The following is a 23,588-nucleotide window of genomic DNA, read 5'->3' as shown; positions in this document are numbered from 1 at the left end:
TACTGACCAAAGCTTACGATTATCTCATCAATTAACGAATTATATTTATGAAACTAAACATTGTGACTTTGTCTTTTCCTTTTTTTCCTCACGTGTGCTAACTGTTTAATTTAGTCTGCCTAAATTAAAACAGTAGCCAAACACAAAGCTAGCTACCAACCTAAAGCTGTATTTCACATGAAAACATCATGCTCGATATTGTTTTCCCCCTTTTTTAGATTTCATTTAAATTACAGCATTATCTTCGGCCAACATTACGTCTTTACTCTTAATTGAGGACTTAACGGAGAGACAAAGATAATTTCTTCTGAACTTAAAATCAGGAAATCATGTGAGTAAAGCTGAATTCTCTATTTTTTTTCATTTTACATTCCTATTTAGAATATTTATTTTGATAATGTAATAATTTCATAATCTCCCCTTCTTACTGTGTTTTGATACGTCAAACCTCTGTACATATTAACGCTGCAGAATCACAACATTCACAGAGAGAACAAAAGTGTGTAATCACGACAACGAGGAATGACGTCAATTTTTAATGGCGGACGGCCTGAAATGTCTTCATTTAACATTTTATAAAAACTTCTCATTTTGATCACCTTTTTTTGGGGGGGTTTCAAACAAACACACCTCTGCAATTCACTGAAATACAGTTTCTCCTTACAGCGGCTAGAGTACATAAATATCAACAGTACTGTATGCATTTAGGGAAAAGAAAAAGAACACACACATGCCGTGAACATGCACAGAAACACACAGGTATGCACACGGTATACTGAAACGGGGAAGGAGTCGTTTTCATCTACGAAAGGAGGGATCATCGTGTTCATTTCCAGGAACTTCTGTACCGTACTGCTGACAAAACACAAATAGATCCATTCGTTCAAAGAGCAGGTTTTTCCTCTGGATTTCACAGTGAAGATAAAACAGTATTCATATATCACATACAGTTTGTTCCAATCAGTCAGATACAAACACAAAATGAATCTCTAGAAAACAAATAAACCCTACGGTAAAAGGAATATACAATTAAACTTACAATAATACTTACAATGAATTATATGATGGGCATCTTCTATGAAATTCAAAAACTTGATACCCATTAAAAAACACACACACACACGCACACACACACACCTTATAAATACTTAGAAATTTGGTGCCACAATCGGCGTCAAAAATGTCCGTAAAAGCAAGATCTGCTTAGAATCAGTCGATATGATGTGCGTGCATATTATCATTATTATTAATTACAAACACTGACTATATGATTCGACCAGTCCAACATGATTGTACACATCTGGGCTAAAACGTCACCGGGAAAAGGTTTGTTTTGTTTTTTGATTGTCACATCACTGCGAAATGTGACTTCGCCTCGCCAGGAAAAAAGTAAAAGTCTCACAGGTTTTGTTTTTGTGCAAAATGTGACATGAACGAGAATTTTGGCGTCAAAATGTCACAGGAACATTATCGCTCGACATGTCGTACAGTAAAGACATTATTGCAGGCCCAGAATACACAAGATTACAAAAGATGTGTTGCTGTTTTTTTTTGCTCTCTGCGCTCCAATCACCAGTATGTAAATTCAGAATTTACAAAAGCAAGTGGAGTCACATTGGCTCCCTAAAAATAGACAAAAGAGACAAATTGCCTAAAGTGAATATCTTCTCCGTTTCAGACTGGCTCTTTGGAGTGACACCAAAAGAGACATTAAGCAAAAATAACGTCACACTTCATAAGAAATCAGATTGAGGACTACAAAGCAGTCAAAAAACAGAATAACTCCACTCGCCTAGAAAGCTCTCCAGTGTAAAAAAAATGCCTTTGGTCTTTTATGTCTCCATACTGTGCTGCTGTCCTGCTGCTAGACAATGAAGAGACAGCTCCTAATTATAGCAGGACTCAGTTTGCCATGTTTTGCAGTCTCTAGGGGGAGGGGGGGGGTCACTCTTCCTTCACCACCGATGGCTTATTCCTGTCGATGCCTTTTTTTGTTTTTACACGTCTGATTACGTCAAACTGCTAAATGAATAAGGCGTCGACTTCTCGGTTTAACCAAGGCCCATCAGACTAATACGTTTTCCTTCATCGGGTGAAAGACGTCGCCACGAAGACACACACACACAGGCAAACCTACGTCCACACAGTATGTAGAGAAGACAAAAGCAAACCGACAGGGCTGCTTTGGTATAGCAGGGTGACACGCCACTTTATAATGGCACTATAGAGAGAGGGCCAAAACAAAACCAGAAACAGGAAAAAGTTCCTCACACAACATAAAACCAATCAAACATTTCAAACATAGTCTGGATTACAAAAATACCTTTTTGTATTTCTTTAAAATATCTAAAAATGTACAGCATTGTTTTTTTTTCTTCGTTTTTTTGCAAAGTCATGCTTCAACATGTATTTAATAATCATAATAACATTAATATGAATGATATACACAGGAGTAATAATTATAGTAATATAATAACATTATCGGGCAGTGCTTGAGCCGCACGTCCACACGTCTGGCCTTGCAAAATGACATAATAAAAGTGTATTTGCGCCTCCTTTGGTGGGCTTGTCTTTACACTTGTATTACGTACAGAACACAAAGCAAGAGAGCGGCTAATGTTGGGCTACGTCCACAATGATACGCTTAAGATTTAAACGGCTTTATAAAACGAAATGATTAAGGTTTTCGCTGCAATTCAGATACAAACCTGAATACTCATCACGTGACCTTTTACATATCGTGTAAATACGAAGCAGATTGGATTTGGTTGCCTAGATGCAGACAAACAACCATTCAGAGTCATATTAGCACTTACGGCCAGTTTAGAGTCTCCAATCAACCTAACCCCAATCTGCAGGTCTTTGGACTGTGGGCAGGAAGCTGGAGAAAACCCACTCAGACAGAGGGAGAACATGCAAACTCCACACAGAAAGGCCCCGGCAGACCAGGGATCAGACCAAGAACCTTTCTGCTCTGGGGTGAGTTAACCACTGCACCACCATGCCACCTCAAAGGAGAAACAGGCGCTACCCTTTTCTCCAGGGTCACGAGTAGCGTGGACGGAAGGCGTAAGCGTAGCAACAGCTGTGTGTTTTTAATCTTAAACGTACCAGTGTGGATCGTAGCCTCAGACAGTCACTGCAGTCGAGTGGTAAACAAAGGGGCGTGCCCGGTACCTTTTCACAGAGTGGTCAGTGGAGGTGTGGCCAAAGCACTGCCAGTAAATCTAGAGTATGTAACAGTATAAAAAAAGAGTTGGAGGGACTTTGGGGGACGGTGGTGGGGGTCTCGATGTGTGATGGAGGCTGGGGTCTAGAATGTCCTGAGGCCCATGAGGCTGCTGCTGCCTGAGAGAGAGAGAGAGAGAGAGAAGGAGGAGGAGAGAGTCAGACAGAGAAGGGGTGAGGTTGTCATGGTCACCGCACACAAAACCTTGTGCACTAATGAAAACACAGGGGATCATGTGGAACTGGTGCAAGACTCACTCACACGCCTATTAAACCCACACACAAAGGTAGATATTGTATTGTAGACGCACAAACACGAACACAAAAAGTTTCTTGTGTTCCCCTCCATTTGTCACACTTGTCCCTGTGATGCCAAGACCACACACGCACACACAAAACACACACAAACACACTTTTATCCCATAAATAGCACTGCGATGCTGGGTGTGTTTTCAAAACATTTTCTGAGGAGCAAAAAGCTGAAACACGCAAGAGATGAAAGTTGACACGCTGTCAATATGGCTCGGTGTGGTTATGTTCTTGCCAGCAGATGTCTTTGGCAGTGCGATACTGCCCCCTCCCCCCCATAAATAAATAAATAAATAAAGTGGGATTTCACAGCTTTTCCACAACATCTACGCACAGGGATCAAGCCCTGTCCCAGGAGGCCGAGGCTCGCTGGTTTGGCAGTGAGGTGAGATTTACACCTTTTGTCCTCGCCTGCCGGGATCAATGTCAGGATCACCGTTAAGTCCGAGCCACGGATCCCGTTCAGACCTAGTATTAACATGCATCCTGAGGGACGGACACCGCTAAGTGCAGGTCTGAACGTGAGACACATGGCCAACTTCTTTTGAATAGAAATGCATGGACATATCTGTAAAGTCAGTCTGGGTAAAAACAACAGTATTTGGTCTTCCAGAACACAAATTACATCGAGGATTATTTGCACGCAGAGCGGGGGTGTGAGATCCGATCATAAGTAGTCACAGGCGCCACATTCAGGACGCAGTGTAATACCAGATGTGATCAAATGAACTTAGGACCAGTGGTGTATAAAGTAGTTGTAAGCCATACTTGAGTAAAAGTACAGATATCTTACCTGAAAGTGACTTTGGTAAAAGTAGAAGTCACCCGTCAGAAAATGACTTCAGTAAAAGTCTTAAATTAGCTCATATTAAAATAACTTAAGTATCAAAAGTATCTGGAGTTGAAATGTACTTAAGTATCAAAAGAAAAAGTACAAGTTCCAAAATTAAAAATTCAAAGTGCTTTTTATAGTAGGCCTATACAGACACAAAACAACCCAAAATGTTTCTCGTCAAGATTTATCTCAACTGACTGAAAAACTATAACAACAATATGAATATAATGTATATAATGTATAATTTTACAAATTTTGAACCCTAGATGAGAGAGAGTGAGAGAGAGAGAGAGAGAGAGAGAGAGAGAGAGAGAGAGAGAGAGAGAGAGAGAGAGATAGAGAGGTGCGCCGTGCGTAGAGGAGTGCTGCGCCAACCTCCGCTGCTCAAGTAACGAGCCAGTTTGAGAATGTAAGAAGTAGAAAGTACAGATATTGGTGCTCAAATGTAACGAGTAAAAGTAAAAAGTCGTCAGGAAAAGAAGTACTCAAGTAAAGTACAGATATGTGAAAAATCTACTTAAGTACAGTAACGAAGTATTTCTACCTCGTTACTTCCCACCACTGCTTAGCACTCTCCACTAACAATTGAATCTCTCTGGACCGATGTTACCACCAAGTCTAACCAGTGCCACCGACTCACCGACGGTACGCTGCTCAGAGTGCTGGAGTCAGGTCGGTCCTCCTTGCTTTTCTAATGGACATGAGAAGCAGTCAGCAACGCCCGTCACAGCCGGCCGCGGCCACCATCACACATCAGGAACCTGGGGACACAGAGGGGAGAGAGTTCTACTCAAGGGATGGAGCTGCACTGCCGGTGGAGGGTTTTTGTTGAAGCTGGTTTCTAAAGATGTTCAGATTCATGGTAAATCGGAGGCCGTAGTTAGTTGTCCACTGTTTATGTATCCAGCCCATAGACTGTGTGTAAAGAGTGTGTGCAGTGGCGATCAGGGGAGTCAGTCTCAGCTTTCAATCAGGACGTTTCAATCTGTCTTTTATAGCATCAAATAAATAATTGAAACCAAACTTAACATACACAGGAACACTTGCAAAACATCAGTGTGATAAGAACGACCGAAAGTGACAGAAACCCTCTCTGAGACATCGTGTCATCACTCTTTTCTTTCTATACAGTCTATGATCCACTGTATATTCATGATTTAGATTGTGATTATTCCAAAGGGATAAAGACAAGAAGTGCAGTGGCAGCTACTTCAAGCTCAGCGTCTCGAAGCTGCACCGAGACCAGACAGGATGTCATGGATCACATTTCAAACCGGGGGACTCGCAGGAGATGAATTAAAACAAGGGTGTTTTAAAATCAAAGCAGCGTGAATGCTGAATATATCGGTGTCTCTCCATTCAAGTTATTTCAGGATACAAGGACCAGACTCCTATTTAAATAAATGTGGAGAGAGCAATAGCAAAAAATATTGTTTCTCTTAAAAATATGTTTGGGAATGTATTGTTCACAACTCTCTATCTTGGGAATATGCCAGATGGGTTGAGTAAAGCTGATATATACCTACTTAGGGTCTTGCTGGCTGCAAGTAAAAAGGCCATCACAAAATGTTGGCTCCAGAAAAACGCTCCCACTACAGACTCTTTTGTTAACATTGTAAGACAACTACATGTACTAGAGCAAATGACTTATTCAGTCAGACTCCAAAAAGACTTAGGTGAAATAAGATGGCAGAAATGGCAAGCCTACTTGGCCAATGAGTGAGACGGTATGCACGTACTGGATTTGATACTTTGTCTTTTGGATTTATTGATCACCCCTGGACCTTGAATTTGGCTATTTGTTCAATGTTTTGTATTTGTCTTTTGTTTTACCTCCCTGTACTAAAAGATGAAAATTATCTATAAATAAAGAGTTTAAAAAATATATATATGTTTGGGGAATTGTTGATTTTATTGGAAGGACAGAATCTAATCGGCCGGGTAGGAATTGAACAAGATCTTTTAGACGTTATTATATTTACAATTCTATGTCTTCAGTATTGTGCACATTGAAGTCATTCCTTGTTCAATGTTCTCTCTATAGCTTTGAGCCACACATTATTGAATATTTTAGAAAGTTGTCTCTTGTTCAAGCACATCAAAAAAAATAATTGGTCATATTCGTGTCAGTCTATTCAAAGAAAAACGAGTGGGGCCGATCAGATTTCAGCTGGGACCAGTGACCCCTGACCCCACCGCTGGATTCCCCCCTGCTCCTTCCAATCTCCTGAAACCCTCCATCCTACACTTCCCATAATGCAACCTCCCTCATTAGATGCTGTCTGTTTATTTAACGCCTACACCTTTCCAGCTTAACACCACCAGTCTGGGCTAGCAGCCTTTCAGTTATAATATGTAGACAACAAGCCCACGCACAGATTACTTCCAGTAAGTGACGTCTCTGAGGCAATTCTCACAGATCCACACACCAGAGAACACACAGCTGCTTTCTCACAGAACTCCATGTTACTTGTAAACTCCATCAGATGTGTAAAAAGTGGAGGAATGTGCTTTTTAACAGGACGATTTTGCCAAATCTTTCAACCTCAGAGTCCAGCTGCGACGAACAGGAAATCAATTTCTGCCTAACAACCATATCTTCCGTGATGCCTCCCACAACCACCTCCACCACCACCACCACCAGCAGACCGAAGAGAAAGGTTACCCCTCTGACCCCACCCCTCCGCACCAGCCCCCCAGATGTATCACCAAAAATAGACATCCCTTCCAAGACCGTGGTAACTCGGGTTCAGGGGGAAAGAAACTCTTTGGAACAATAAACAATTACTAAACCAAACATGACCTTAAGAGGGAGAAACAGAGAGAGACGGATGAAGGAAGAAGAGAGACGAGCTGGGAACTGTTCCCCCCCCGTCCAGGGAGCAGTGTGTGTTTTGTGTGTATTTTGAAGGGGCACGGCTGGCCAGGCTAATGCCCTGTTGCGCGTTCAATCAAGGGTGAGGGAATCGATGCGTCGTCCTGCCGCTCGGCTAAGCTGATGCGACACATACTTGTAGACCGCCGCTATTTGTACTGGCTGAGAGACGCCAAGGTTAAAGATTGGGTTGATCATTGAACACGTCTGTGTGGATTAGGAAGAGGTTTAGTGATCCGCTGGCTTAATGTGTTACATCCAATAACTCAGTCCCCGGCACATGATGTGAGATAGGTAAACAACAAGTGTTTGAGAATGTGAGCGGAGACTCGGTTTCCTCGTGAACGGGTGCACTGGTTTGGATTGTTTCAGCTCGGCTTCCTTTAGCGAATGTTCCTGCCCGTGTTATCAGTGATCATTGATCTCGTGCTGCAGATGAAGGAGAGACAAGAAGACTGGTTTGACTTTATACCCGACATTTGACAGTGCAGCTAAGTGCATCACTGGTTTTATTCTGGATTATTTTCAAAATAAGAGCCAGAAAGAGATGATTATATTATAGTTTAACCATCAAACTGAATCACAATCACATCTTGGTCAAAATTCTTTTATAATCCCATTTCTAAGGAATCCTTGAATCACAAAATCGATACAACTTTTACTATAGGAGCCTAGTGTAGGGCTTGAACAGAAGAAGGACTCACATCACACTGGACTCTGCCACATCGACTTCACAGTGTTGTGTGGGCAGTCACATGCACACCCAGACGGACTTTTCAACCAAAACCAAGAACACGAGGAGCTCAGATCACGACACACATAAAAGGAGTGTGAACACAACAACTCCTGGATATCTTTCATCAGAAATGGAACTAACCTCAGTTTTACATCAGTACCAGTACCAGTACCAACACAAATCAAATCAATCTGCGCTAAAAAACTGCGTTAACATGCAGTGATTATGTAAAGTTGACAAACAAGACCTATTTTTACTTCCTCTAACAGATTTTCCCGTCATAAGGCCAGAATGTAAACCATTAACCGCCTGATGTTAATCTGTAGCCAGCCTTCATCAATGGTTGGTGAAAGTGTAAAGCAGAGTCGATTTGTAGTCGAGGAGCAAAACCTCGGAATGGTCCTTTAAGAGTTCTACCTGTGCAGCACGTCCATGGAAAAGAGACCCCGTCTGAAGCCGCTTTAACCCGGAGACAAGCCCTTAGGCCCTGGCTGTGTTTCTCACATACCAGTGATGGCTGCTGGTGCTGGGTGGTGATGAACGCAGCTGCTGACATGTATCTAGCTCCCGAGACCCCGTGTGGGGACCAGGCCACGGTGTAGCTATGCTGTACAGTTCTATGTGTGTGTGTGTGTGTGTTTTGTATCAGTGGGGGGTGAGGGGATAAAGTCCCACTTCCTTATTAGATGGGGCCCCAGCTGGCTCTCAGCTATCCAGTGGGAGTTAGTCCAACATTGCACAGGAACCATTGGTTTTGTCGGGCTATTGGCCAAAAAGGTCCTCGGGGCAGGCAGCCAGATTACACAAACACACACACACACACACTCAACTCTCTCCGACTCACACACAGGCATGCATGATAGGGGCACGCACACTACACACCCCCACCATGTCTTGTCAGATGGAAAATCCGGATTACCTTGCCCTCCAGTTCACTAGGCATTAATGTCCACTATTAGGTTGTCTTTGGACCCAGTTCTGTGCCAGAGCATGAATGTCAAATATAATTCAGCTTCACAAACATTCAGATGAGTGACTGGGCTTAAGCCCCCGGTGGTATTACAATAACAACAGCAGTTATAGTACAGTAGGTTGCAAAGAAGCCGACCCCTGAGTGCAGCGATCGCTTTAAAGTCAATAACTGCTGTGAATAAAGTCAGCAAAAAGCCGCTTCCTGTGACGGACAGGATGTCAGGTGATTAGGACGACTCATTACAAGCCGTGACTAAAGACTCCTGGTCAGCAGTACACGTTCAGCTGTTGTCTCTAACACACACACACAAAGTCTCCTGTGGATACACTTCCGAATTCGAGCCACATACTCTGGCCATGAGTGGTCCCGTCCTTCAGATGCCCAGACGTTCGCTGACCGACCACAAGCCTCTCAGGGCTGCGGAGCTGTTTGAAATCCCATAGCGAAGGTTTACTGTCACTAGCGGCCTTCGGCTTGAGCAACAATTTACATGCAATGCTGATTCTTATTTTTTTGGGAGCACACATGATCCTCCGATAAGCAGACAGATTTTTACAATGGTGGTGCAACACAGACAGCGAATCCCTGCAATCTCAGCTCATGTTTATTCTTGTCGTCCTGCTGCTAAGAATTGTTTCACAAGAGCTTCGGATTGCGTTGCACAAATAAGTCGCAGCAGTCACATCAAGCCAGGAGCTGTGTGTCTATAATGACTGAATGAATTTAACATGGAGGATGAGCTGATTAACATAAGGTCTGTATATATGATAAATCTACATCAGACAAACTCAAAACTAACAGTTTTCAACTCTGCCTGACAGATAAGGAGCTGGGGTCCTGATTTCGATACTGATATACAACAATAAATACAACATGTGTGTTGTGTTGAAAACTGGAGCAGAAACTTTCTTAAAGAGACAGTTCCTACAGGCCCCGCCTCCTCTTTGTTAGCCCCTTCAACGACAAACATGCATTTCCAGAGACAGCTTTCAAGAGTAATGGAAATCTGGATACACACAGAACTGCTGAATTATTCAAGTGTAATTTGTAAATGCTGTGGGTAGCACAAACACGTTTCCCTGCACCTCCATTGTACAGAGAGAGAGAGAACGATCAGAATAGAGATGAAATCATAAGGAAAACCTGTTCACAGTAACGTGTAGGCTGTTTGGAAAGCTTGACTTCGAGAGGCACATCATATAAACTACATAATCTCAGTGTGCTGCATGTGTGTGTGTGTGTATCTCCTGCAGTGGCCTGTAATTATCACAGCATTCTGACTGGTGCTGTCTCAACTTCACTTCACCCTGCACCGTGAGCCGGATGTGTGGCTGTTGTTGTTTCATACAGGGGCTAATATCCACTGGGGCAGCCTGACCGACCAAATGACTTCCTTCTGGTTTGATAGAGTAGTAATTATTTCCTCCAAGCCCCTCCCTCCTCCACTCCCTTCCTCTTTTTTCCCCCCTGATGGAGATGAAATCCCCAAAACATCAAATTACTCCAACAGCTCTTTGTTTAGTTTTTTTTTTATCTCTTCCAGTGTGTTTGGATGTCTGGAAGAAAGCTCTGACGCAGGGTGAGAGGGAGACGGCATCAATCAGCAGCCTGATGGATGTTAGCCTCCACAGCTACTCCCGCCTTCCCACCCGCTCCCCACTCGCTCCCTAAGGGGTCGGGGAGAACATGTTCCTTCCTGTCCCGAGACGTTGAAGGGAGGGTGCTGGTGACAGTGTGACTGGCGCCGAGCGCAAGTGCACACAGTCAGTCCACACAGATACACAAAGCAGCAGGGGGATTTGTCGTGCTTTGTGTTTTTCTCTTTCCTGCGAGCACAACAGAAAGCAGAGAGGAACACACAGGGCGTATCTCAGGAGTGGTTACGGCCGAACTAATGAACTTATCAAAGCGCTTATTAGAATCCAGCTGCTTCGAGTACTCTCTGCACTCTCGGCTGAAATTATTTAATCTGTAATTCGTTTTGTAACGGAGCCCAGAGCTAATCAATTTTTAATAAAGATTCATAAAAGTAGCCCTTCCGGCAGTGCCCAGGTACCTCAGCGGTTCATAGTGCATATCCAACATTTACGACCTTTCGGAGCGTTTCACGTCCTCCGCCTCGTTCTGTCCCGTCTCCTTTACAATCCTCCACTGTGTACTTCGTCACAATGCACAAATGCCCAAAAAGACTTTCTAAATTAAAAAATGTATTTCATCCTGCCAGGGTTTGACAAAATGACAAACACGCCATAATATCCACTGTATGGTACCGAACACTACTAAAGGACAATATTCAGTGTTTATTACAGCAATGTTACAACGTGGGCATGATAAAATAAGAAAAATAAAACTCCTCCTCACATACAATAACAATAAATATCAGGCGGCAGATGTGTGGAACCGATAACTTTGACTGATCCTGCACCAAAAACAACTCAACTTGATCTCATTTCAGGAGCGATAAGATCATCTTGGAAAATTAAAATCAATTACAATCACTGGTGGAACTCAGATCATTAAAACTCCTTAACAGATGTTTTGACTGTAGAGTGAGGCAGAGGTTGCTCCTGCCGACAAACCCACCTAATTATCGCTCTCAGCGCTCGAGTAAATCCACCGAGTGACTTTCGCCACCGGTTATAATAACTTCACCTATCAGAGCAGCTCATTTGAGCATTTTAGACATATTTGCTGACTTCTACCCCGTCTGCTTTACTGAAACATCGGCGCCGGAGCTCGTTGCACATTCCGTTTGACTCGCCGCCTTTGATGCCCGAGATCAAGCGTCACTTCAATGGGAGAAGTGGAGCCTCTGTACCCTGTGACCCGAGCGGAAGAAAATAATGGAGTTCCCCCTTTAAATTGTACCTTTCATCTCGTATGGTGCCGTGCAAGGAGCGGCAGCGGTTTAATTGACCGACTGGATTTAACACGTCCACATTTACTCCAAATAACAGGCTAATTTGTTTTGTGTTAGCGAGTAGTATGTGCTCACCGGCAGAAACGGGACTAATTAGTTGGTTAGTGAGATGGAGTTGTTTTTTTCCACGTAAGGTTTGAGGGTAAAAAGGAAGGGGGGGCCCTCCCTTTAAGCACACACGCCACATGCACGGAGTGAAACCCTGTGATATTCCCGACATATGTTTAGGAATATCTCTGCGCCTGTTTAAATAAAGTGTCATAACATTTACCGAAGTTATTTTATGGCAAGGCACGATGTACACGTCTTTGTCATAGCAGGGTCAGGCTAGAGTGTGTGTGTGCGTGTGTGTGTGTGTGTGTGTGTGTGTGGGTTGTTACTCACACATACTTCAGCAGAACTGCCTGGACTTCCATCCCTGAGGAGTTCCATCTGCAGGTGGGAGCCAGCGAATCTAAACAAACAGTCACACTCACATTAACAAATGATATGACTACACACAATTTATATTCATACACACTTTAATGTTCCAGTAAATATTACATTTACTGGCATGTTTTAAACACTGTTATCTCAAGGACGTGTGTTGCACAATAATGATTTCACATTTAATACAAACAGAAAAAATAATTCCATTAGTTGTTGAGAGTTTCAACATTGAAAAAACTCTGATTTCTGTAAATATGAAGTAACAGCGAGGAACCATAGAATGTATATAAAGATGGACGATGCACCTCCACCTCCTAAGTGAGAAAGTCGGACAATTCCTCTAACTTATACTTTTAATTGCACATGTATAAAACAGTAAGCTGTAAATATCTGTAACAAACAAGTCGCTGTCTCACAAAGATGAATTGACTCATGTATTACACATTGTATTCAAAATGAAGTTCACATGTCACACAACAGAAGGACTTATTGTGTTTCTACTCTGCAAACAGATGCTAACAGTTAGCAGCAATCCCACAATCCACTGTGCCCTCAGTGGAGAGGACGCCAGCATCTCAATGAGCCACAGAGCTGAGCTCATGTTAACATAAATTAGATTTGAACAGTTACTCGTGTGTGTGTGTGTGTTTGTGTGTGTGTGTCTGTGTGTGGGCTTTACCTGTTTATACCCACACATTTAATACCTCACACCAGCATCTTCTGGATGCGAGATGCTAACCTAACACACTATTAAAAAATCACAAGTCTGGATTTTCTTTGTGTGCCCTCACATGTGGAAAAATACCAGCTAGGCAGATTCAACTCATTTCGAATTCTGACATCATCTGAGCTTCAGCTTCAGTGTCTTTGCTAGGGGGCCTTTATACTTAAATAACCTTGGCATCTGCGTTATACAGTATGCAGAAATATACTCTATATATAGAGAGATAAAAGACAAGACACAACAGATACCGAGCTTAAAATACTTGAAAGAACTGACAGATCAATGCAAGATTGAAACCCAATCAACAACAACCAAAAGAGTCAGAAATAGTATATCTGATAGTGAGATCTCATCGGGGTCGGCCGGTAGCAAACAGGCTTCATGAGAAGAATTTCAAGAGATCAATAAGGAATTCTACTGTGAACTCGCAGTGGAGCTGTGCAGCTTAGAAGACCTTGATGAACTGGATCACGGTTGGTGGAGAAAAGAGGGTTTTAATTAATGAAGTAGGTGATGATCAAATGATGATGCAAACCTTTTAAAAAGAGCTGCAGCTTCCAGTAATGTGTGGGTGTGTGTGTCAGTGAGTGAGAGAGAGTGATTTAAATTAAGTGACATGATATGAGACGTTATTGATTTGAGTATAAACTGTTGTTGTAGATGTTCAACTTTGACACAGTCTTGTTTTATAGAAAATTATGCTTATTTCAATCAACTAGGTGCTTTCAAGTAGTTTTTTTGAATACTCAGAAATTGTTATATTGATGACTTATTTGTAGTTTTCACAATTTTGAGGCAGAAACAGAAGTACCGTTTAAAAGATACTTCGGTTTGGGGAAGTTTTATTTCTTATCTCACAGTCAGAAGACAAGTGATTGGTTGCAATCAATGTGATTCAAACTTCTATTGTTTAAAAATGTACTATTTGGAATTTCAGAAAATCCTATGATTTATACAATAATGTCCTACTTGGAGGTGTAACGGGTCAGATTAACACAAACAGGCCGAGGGGTTTTGTGAAGAGTGAGATTAGTTTGATTCCTGGAAGTTAATGGGATCAGGTATCAGCTCCGCTCAAGAGAGAGCATCCTCATTACAAGCTAAAACGCACTACAGCCTGGAAATTAAATATTTATAGGAAAAAGGTCAGAGATTTCACCATCAGTACGCAAATTCAATTATGTCTGATTCCTAATTCATTTCCTGCTTCCGTTGAGCACATGAACATGACTGACCAGATCCTAGTTGAAGCTATAATGCAACTGTTAACCTGAGCTCTTTGCAGTTTCTTAAAAAAGGTCCATTCAACATATCTGTGTGTAGAGACAAATAAAAACCAAATAAATGTGTTTACCTGGCTCTAAAAAAAATAGATCCCCCTAAAAACCAATTAATTTCCCTAATCCTGAGGATGGAACAGACAGAGGATTTCAGGGCGGCAGCTGTTTGCCCTGTGAGCTCAGGAGGAGGTGCAGGGTCGGTGGTGGTGATGGTGGTATAGTGAGCAAGGAAGGGGTGGGTCTGCAGGTTACCTGAGCGTGGAGCGAGGAGGGGTAGGTGAAAGCGGGTGGGAGGGCCTGCGACAGCTCCGCCGGGTACAGTGGGTATGATGCCCACACGTCCTGGCTGCTGGGATATAGAGCAGGCACTGTGAGCTCATCTGTGGAAAGAAGAAGAGGAGGAGTGGAGTGAGGAGAGTGGCCCGTGGATGGATGGGTGGGGGGCTCGGGTGGAGGAGGGGGTGGTCGTGGAGGTGCGCTACAGCTGAGTACTAGTTATCTCAAGTCGCTTCCTCTCATTTCATTTCTTTATTTCAACAGTTAGCTAAACGCCAAAAATAGGGGTTGAAAATTACAAAAATCCACTTTGTTTTCTGATCAGCCTTAACGCCTTAGCCTAGCAGCTATAGTGTCAGTAGCAACATCTTGTTTAATCATACATCTTGTATGATTATTTTCGTATCTAAGACGAGTCAGTCGGAGTTTGCGTTTTCGACTAACGCACAGAATGACATCAGTTTGAGTAACTAGTTAGCTACGGGTGCAACAGTTGTCATTTTAGCCAATAAAATTGATGTTAGTCGGTTATAAATGAGAATTCCAGCATCTAAATCTGTTTTTGATGCTAAATCTGGCATTTTTATCATTGTTCGCAGCACATATTTGTAATGTGTGAGAATGGAATGCTTAAAAAGCAGCTAACAGCTAATTAAATATCAATATCTGACTAGTTTCAGAGGGAAATGAGAGGAAACCGTCTCAGATGTGATGATTTACTCAGTGTCAGGTGTAAAGTGACAGTGAGAAAAGAGCGTAGTGAATGAGTGAAGAGATGGATGACAGTGCAGAGTGCTACAGAATGTGTGAACACTTAAAAAACGCAGGATCGGTTAAAACAGCAACTCACAGGAGAAACGAATTTTGTAGTAAAATGTAAGGAGCATTTTCTCTTTGCTTTCTGTCTCCTGGTAAAATGTATCAGAGCATGATCAGAAACATGCCTGATTTAAACATCGATTATCGGGAAATGACAGCAATTTCACTCCTGGTGATTACGTCATGGTTTCATTAATCGTTTCCTTCCATTTTCCACTGGGGCCTCGAGTACACACCCTCTCTCTGGCAAAAAAAAATAGAAAGATCCAAGATAAGAGCAGTTTGGTAATTCAGGAAGAATGTACAGCCACAGCTGGCCTATGTTCAACTATCAATCGCTGATTCTCACAGTATCCTCTCGGAAAAATATTTACCTAAACGGGAAAAAGCGAACAGGGCTGCATTCCATACCCGCCTGGTACTGAGAGGCCTTGAAACTGTGAACATGTACTGTTGATCTAACTGAGGATTTAAGGGAGGGAGCTCTAAACATGTTGTGCACAGAATGACAGTGTTTCAGTTTGGAGCAAAAACACATTTAAAAGATAAAAAGGAATCTACTTTTCAGTGATTAGAAGCCAAGTCCATATCCATTTTCCACGGATACAGCCGAAACACAGACACTCCTCTATTAATGTACGGCAAAAAAAAACAAACTAAAAGGAAACAGCTGTCCACTCAGCTCAAACAAGTGACGCTAATGTCCAAAGGAAGCAGCAGCAGCAGCAGCGCAGACGAAGAAAAAGTTAGACAAGCTCGGGGACATAGAACTCACATGGGTCTCTGCTGATGAACTGTGGCCCCGGGCTCTGCTGGGAAGGGAGGGGGTTGGGAGTGCCAACCAGCTTGTTCTTGGCCATCTTGGTGTTGGCCTTGGCGAACTCCAGCCGCAGGGTCTGGGGGATTTCCGGATCAAACCTGACCCCCTGAGATCAAATGGAAAGATGCATCAGCGATTGTACAAAGCTTTTCTACGTGTGGGTAAAATGAAACAGTAAACGTTGGACTGATTCTTCAAAAAATGAATAGATATTGTACTTTTTAAAACGTAAAGGTGGGTGGCATTTTTAAAGAATCAAACTCTGAATCCTGACTTTATTATAGTAATGACACTCCCTAAAATGGTTCTGAATAGCCTACTTTAGAACCCATGGAGATCTCCAGCTATCAGTTATTAAGTCCAAGTGGTTGCTCTACACAAAACAATGTGGTTAAAGCATGTGATGGTTTGTTGGAAAATAAAATAACTGTGCAGAAATCAGCTCATTTCTTTAACTATGGGTATTTAAACACATTTATTCTAAGATTTTAGCATTTATCCCTTGCACAAGGTAACAAAATATTTGTTCATGTTGCTGTCTAATTTGACAAATTCACACAAGCTGTTTTTGGAGTTCTTAGAGGTCCTTTGTTTTCCTGGCAGTTAACGCCTTTTGTTTAACTAGATTGGGATTAGTCAAATTAGTCAATGATGTTACACATAAGGTCAGAGATGCTTTGCTTTAGCAGCCGCGCTTGAAACAAGCAAATTATTTTGTTCACCGCTGAAGTGGTGACGCTATAAATAATAGAGAGCAATTGACAGATTTGCTGTCGTATGCTTTGAAGTAATGATGAAGCAGCCTCATTTAGAACACTAAGGAGTTTGTTATCGTGCACATCTTCCGCTTTTGCATCCTCAGCCTTGTTGTGTGTTATTTAAATGTCCAACGGGACCTTGCTGGTATCTGCAATTGTCACTTTGTATACTTTTCATTTCCCGACAGACTCTGCTGCCAATATCTTGGCGCTCGCTTAGACTTTGAAGCTCGCTGTAAATGACTCACTGTGGATTATAACAGCGTTATTCTGGTTCAGCGCAGGAGATGACGGGCGACACCCACAATTGAAAAGCATAACCTGATGACACGAACCTGGCTGGGGCATGATGTCACCTGCACCACGAGCCACAAGGCCCCTGCTGTGCTCGCTGCTGCTATTTGAAACGTAATATCATGACATCAAATGACAGTCATTGCTTCCAGTGAGCCAAAGACTCTGGTGAATTCCTCAGATGCCAACGCTAAAAGCTTTCTGACATAGCACTGCTCATGACAAGCCAAGTAAAGGGTGTTTGTCTCTCAGATCTACATCAAACAAATCCACATGTGCCCGCGTCCAAATCATTTTTTTTCTTCTCAATTGCTTTGGCCTGAGGAAGAATAAGGAATGTGACACAAACAAAGGTCTTCTTCATCCCACAAAAAACAACGCTGCTATGTGTTTGGTTTGCTCGGAACCAGAAACGGCAGGAGGAATTTCGCCGGCGACTATAAACACCCTTTAATTAACCCCACGTTTGATTGTCTGCGGAGAGAAGAGAAAAAAAAATACGGAGGTCAGATCGATGGAGGAGAAGAGCAGTCGAGAGTAAAAGTTCTCTGCAGCAGGAGAGTGAGAAGCTGCGGGGTTGGGTTTCTCGGCTCGTCCCTGCAGGCTCGGGCAAAGCTGAGCTGAAACAAGCGAGGGAGGACTCCTCTCATGAAGGGGGGGGCGGAATTAACTAGGATTGCCGTGGCTCAGTGCTCTCGTAGCTTCTGCCAGTTGAGGCTGCGCCGGTATAATAAGGTCCATGAATATAATGAGGCCTGAGTGCATCGCGGTTTGAACTGTGTTGAATCTTTACCTTGAAATGGGTTTAAGCTTCTAAGCACTTCCTTTGGACTTCCACATGCAATGTTTAGGTGATTTAGTTCTTTTGGAAATTATATATGCCCTTGGTTTTGAGGAAAAATAAAACCACCACAGCAGGAGACAAATCCCCTTTTTTCCTACAGTTTCTCCGTCTTCCCCATATATCAATGTGCAGATAGATGTTTGCAAACTCTGGCTTATCTCCATATGACCCCTGGGACGTAGCTTTCCCCGAAAAACAAGCCCGCTGCTCCATTCTCAGCCCTGCTGAGCGATTCTATGGAAACAAGTCAGACTATTGTTGGCTCATAATAAGATGATAATTTGTTATCCTTTCTTCAACTCTCTGCTCCGCGTTTGATGCGCACCAATATCACCACATCTGAAGGTTGACAGATTCTGCTCGCGTTGTCACAGTCTCACTTTTAGGGAGGATGAGAAAAAAACGGATCTTTTTTCCGAGACAAAGAGATCAACAAAAACTTAAGATGCAAAATAGGAAAGGGTGGTGTATAGATATAGATGCTTTTCAAAAAGAAACAATGGGAAAATAAAGCTGTGAGTTCATTAGTCTATCTTTGTTTCAAGAGAGGCCGAATAAAACCCTGAGGACCGTCAACGTTTTATATCTGAATCTGCCTCATCAAGGCTTTCTGCTGAGCTTCATTCTGATATAAGCGAGATTAAAAGTAAACCCCAGATCAATATCTTCTATTTATATGTGGTGCAAGAGCTAATTTTCCTCCTGACCTTGCAGGATTCCACAGTACATCTTAAAGAAAAGATGCTTTATTTACTTATTAACATTCAGACATTCAGCATTTAGAGCAGCCCTGCGGTGTTTGTCTTCTCTACCTTTTCCCCCCAATTGTAATATAGGAATATCTGGATCCCCTCCACCCCCCGCTGCCCACGATATATTCAATGCATTTGCACAGAAGGCAGAACGATTTAATTCCAAGTTATCACGAGATATAGGAGCGCTGAGCTGGTGCTGGAGAGGAGCACGGAGAGGGCATGACACTTACGTTCAAGGCATTCTTAGCAGCCTCCGCCTCTGATCGACTGTCAAAGCTGACAAACCCCACCGGCTGGGGAGACAAGGAGACAGAACAAAAGGAAGAAACATGGTTTAGGGCAGAAGACTGAGTCTGCATTTCTGTCTGAGTGACATAGACATGTTGTTCTTTATATATTTTTTTCATACCCACACCCCTCCTCCTCCTCTCTCTCTCTTGCCCTGTTTATAAAGCTGTGGCGACCGAGAGAGGAAGAAGGGAAGAGAAACAGAGGCTGGACGCTCACTCTGTACGAGGAGAGTACATCATTCATCTCCCCTATGCCCAAATACGGGCAATGTGAGAGCAAGAAAGTGCATGGGAGTTAGTGTAAGAGAGGCAGAGGGGGGGGGGGAGCTTGAAAATGAGAAGAAACAGAAAGAGAAAAAGGAAGAATGCGAAGGGGGGGGGGTCTTGAGAATTAGAATTTTAGAGGTTAAAGGTGAGAATAGTTGGACTCCTCTAACAGGCCTGTCAGTGAAACACATTCTTGTTGACATCCACTTGCTTCTTGTCCTGGTGGCGATACTTTAGAATCACAATCGTAAAGGTGAGTGAGCGAGAGATAGAAAACAAAAAAAGAAACGTGTTTGTGTTTTTACCCGATGCTGCAGATGTGATCTAAGAATAAACATTTCTAACGGTGCATGTATGTGTGGATAGGGACGTGAAGAGGTGGAGCTGAGGAGAAAAACGAAATCGCTAAACATGTTGATCCCGTGAGGTTGCTCTGCTGCGTGTGATCCGCAAAAAGCTGTTCCAGGGTTATGGGAATTTTGAACAAGTGTAGGGAAGAAGGAGGAGAAGGAGGAGAAGGAGGAGGGGGAAGAAAACATACACATACACACACAAAAAAGAAAGTCAGACTAAGCGAAGACGTCAGGCAGAGGAAAGCGTAACAGGAATATAAATAGAAAGGGCCTGAGATGTGGCTCTAGCTATATAAGGAGATGGCTGCGTGTTTTCCTGACTGGAAGGGAGAGCGAGATCGATTGATTTACGATGCCATTGTCACTGACATTAGTCGGGAGGGAAGTCGCTCTAAACAAAGCCTGAGGAATGTTGCGGAACACAAGCATCAGCTGATGTTGGCCACGCGGAAGATGCCAATTATTATGAAAGTTCGGGCGAGGTGGATGCCAGCGAGAGGCCAAGGTGCACAAAGAGCGTCTCGCGTATTCATTAAACAGGCAAAACAAAAAGAAGGGAAACCTGCCCAAACCATAGGCTTTACATTGTTGTTGTGCAGGTTAGGTATCACCTCAGGACCAACTGGTATTTTTTTGGTAGTTACTATGAGAATGACTTCTCTTTAGAGTGAAAAGCTGAATTTGACAGCTTGAAAATCAAAAAATACTTGAAAGTGTCGAGCCCATAGACTTTAAATAAAGATGAACGACAAGCTTCCTGGATACAGATGCCACCATCTTGCACATTTCGAGCCTGAGCCTTTGCAGTAGCGAATTATTGGGAATAAATAAATCAAGAAGATAATCTTTACATGAAAACTAAGCAGTTCAGGTGGACCTTGATGTATTGAAAGATGGACAATGTATTAAAATGGCTGCTAATTGCAAGTTAAAAACTATTATAGTGTGAAACAACACTAAAATATAAAGGGAAAATTAAAAAGCAATAGGATTTTACCTGTGCTGAAGAATTTTTCACTACCTGGAAAAAAACCTTAACTTAGCGGTATTATCCTCTCCTCGACTCAGCACATTCACTCTAAATCGCCCTAAACCTTCCTAATGAGCATGTCATGTCTTTATGGGAAACGGTGTAATGTGCTAATAAGTACGGTGTCACGCAGCTAAATTGCTTTACTCTGGATGTGGACACCTGCCAGCCGAGCTCATTTTCAGTCCCGCGCCCCCGGAGGCAAAAAGCTCCACCGTCAGTTACGCTTTTGTCAAACACGCTCGCTTTGACACCTCAAAATTCTTTTCAATCTCCGCTCCCATCCCTGCACGTCCCCACGGAGTCGACTGTCTGTGACTACAAGCAGACTGCACGACTGCCAAAGGCAAGTTGGTGCAACACTCCCCCCCCCCCTTCCCTCCTCAAAATAATGTTTTGCCCGCTATTCCAGGTACCGGCTGACAAAAGGTGCTAATCCATCATAGTCAACAAGGTGTAAACACAGGGAGAGAAAGACGAGAGGACAAAAGGGGAGACAAAAGAATTAAATGTGTTGATGAGCACAAAGCAAACAGTAACAGAGTGAAGAGGAATGACAGATGCCTTCATTCATTGGTTTATTTGTATAGAAACACAGCGCTCGGCGTCTTGTAGCTTACCTGTTTCGAGGTGAGTTTGATCAAGGAGCCTTCATAACCCTGAAACAGAGAGAGAGAAAATGGTGGAGCTGTCAGTTAACAAAGACGAAAGCTTTCATTCCATGTAAAGAACGAGATATTTTAGGAATTTTAATGAGCAAATGGTTGGAAAGAATATTTTTATTAAATTAAGAAACTAGAATGGCACTGAGTAGAGTGCAAACCTACACCAAGGCCCAACAGTCCCCTTATGACACCACATTTAAATTCACTAAATCCAGATTTTTATTGGGATCTGAACAAACGCTGTATCTCTGCCCCCAACTAAATTTAAAGGGTTGACCATGTCTTTTAGGTTCCGCGTCTGCTGATAACTGTGCACTTTTACCAGTCACATGTACATACAAGCCCATGGTTCCATTCATACATTTTTTTTAACATTTGCAGAGTCACAGTTGACTACACCAAGTTTTTTACATGGGTCAAAGGTCTCCTATGAAGACCACATGAACCGGATTGTCACGTCTTACCCCCTTAATTGAGATTTAGAGCTTTCAAGATATAAACTCAGAGAGTGCATTCCATCAGCATGATCTAAGAGCAGGATGAGATGCATAGCAATTGTCCCATTATTCACTTTAACAGTGCTGCCCCCTGCCCACTCCCATTTAAGTGCATTATTCCATTATTTCGACTGGGCCAAAAAGCTTGCATCATTTACACGCCTTCCCCCTGAGCTTATGTTCAGGACTGTTTGTGCTGTGACACCTTGAAGATTCTGAGGTGAAGCTAAATAAGGTTTGTTTTTGTATCACAGGCAGCCAGACGTTTTTCCATGACACACACACACACACACACACACACACACACACACACTCATACACAAGCTTCCCATGGATCAAGATGTGATTGAACCTCAGCTTCAGGAACACATACACTTGAACTTCGCGAGAAAGTTTCCATTGCCGTTTATTTCATCACCATTAATGGAGGTCCCATTGACAGCATGGAAAGACAGCGGCTAAGAATAGCGGCAGTCCATCCATTTAAAAAACATACAAACATACCTTAAAAGGTCTGAACAGGAGATAGAGCTCCCGCGGCTTGATATCCAGCGGTAGTCCACTGACGAATAGCGTTCGGACCTGGGGAAGACAAGAACGAGAGATCATGTATTTTTCATTAACCTCCATGTGTTATAAATAGCGTCCTTGCATCCCTGACAGTAAAGGATGAGGTTATGTGGAAAAAGGACACGGAAAATGAGTTAGAATATTCCCAGGGTTGGCTTGACAGGGAGAGATAAGAATTCTGAGATACTGATGGGGATGAACCTCAGCTCAGCAAACACTCACACACACACACACACAGAAACACACACACACACACACCCCATCATACCTTTTCTACACCCAGTGTTTTGTGTTCTCCTGTGTAATCTATAGCCGGCTGTGTTTTATGGCGATCCTCCCTCACAGCTCTAGCCTCTGTTTTACATTTGAACTTTTCAACTTGCAACTTGAGCTGGCGTTGCTGGGGAATTACAATGTATATGTTAGCTGAGGCAGAGCAAAGGAACATTTTACTGAGAGAAGGTGAAAAACCCACAGTGGGAGTAGTAACTCCGATGTGCTTAAAGACGGGGAAGGGTTTTTTATATTTTAATGTGGGTTGATGGAGAAGTAAAGCACTAAGTGTACTGCAGGTAAAGTTAGTTTTTCTTAAAATCTTTACTTTTAAAACACAATCTAAACCCAGTTTTTGAAATTCCTACAACCTCAGCATCAACCCTGACAGATGAGCAAAAGTGAATATGAATAAAGTCATCAGAAAGTGGGCTGGGGGGGGGGGGGAGTAAAGTCATCTTCTATGTGCTGCTGAGAAAAGGGATAAACTTGAAATATTGCTTTGGAAAGGATGGGGAGAATTTACAAGACAACTCACCATAAATTTATTGTGGTCTATAAACTTAAAAGAGTGAAGTTGAGCAACATATGTTTTTATGGCCTGTCACTTAAACATCTAAAAGTTTAATTACAACAGCAGAGGGGCTAATATGGATTGATTTACCTCGGCCAGGGAGGTTATGTTCTCACCCATGTCTCCTTGTAAATGTAAATTTATCTTGATGTAAAAAAAAATACATCAGACATATCTACGGCGCTTTGATCGGA

At 42.7% G+C, this 23,588-nt stretch overlaps 1 protein-coding gene across 4 annotated transcripts in view; it reads right to left on the bottom strand.

Annotated features, from left to right (window-relative positions):
- Positions 1-3,191: 3,191 nt before the first annotated feature.
- The window catches only part of LOC133028873 (RNA-binding protein with multiple splicing-like), a 33,773-nt gene continuing 13,376 nt past the window's right edge, over positions 3,192-23,588 (bottom strand). Inside the window, exons 2-9 of one of the 4 annotated variants that reach the window (XM_061095906.1) lie at positions 22,482-22,559; positions 21,436-21,474; positions 19,106-19,168; positions 16,180-16,330; positions 14,562-14,689; positions 12,261-12,330; positions 5,013-5,133; positions 3,192-3,348 (exon numbers count right to left, since the gene is read on the bottom strand). In XM_061095906.1, the coding sequence (XP_060951889.1) occupies positions 12,268-12,330; positions 14,562-14,689; positions 16,180-16,330; positions 19,106-19,168; positions 21,436-21,474; positions 22,482-22,559 (522 nt within the window). In that variant the 3' untranslated portion in view covers positions 3,192-3,348; positions 5,013-5,133; positions 12,261-12,267. The remainder of the gene's footprint in view (positions 3,349-5,012; positions 5,134-12,260; positions 12,331-14,561; positions 14,690-16,179; positions 16,331-19,105; positions 19,169-21,435; positions 21,475-22,481; positions 22,560-23,588) is intronic. The other 3 variants (XM_061095907.1, XM_061095908.1, XM_061095909.1) reach the window with 3 other exon arrangements.

The sequence above is a fragment of the Limanda limanda genome, chromosome 22 (genome assembly GCF_963576545.1).
Source record: "Limanda limanda chromosome 22, fLimLim1.1, whole genome shotgun sequence".
NCBI classification, from domain to species: domain Eukaryota; kingdom Metazoa; phylum Chordata; class Actinopteri; order Pleuronectiformes; family Pleuronectidae; genus Limanda; species Limanda limanda.
This window is presented reverse-complemented; position numbering and strand designations above follow the sequence as displayed.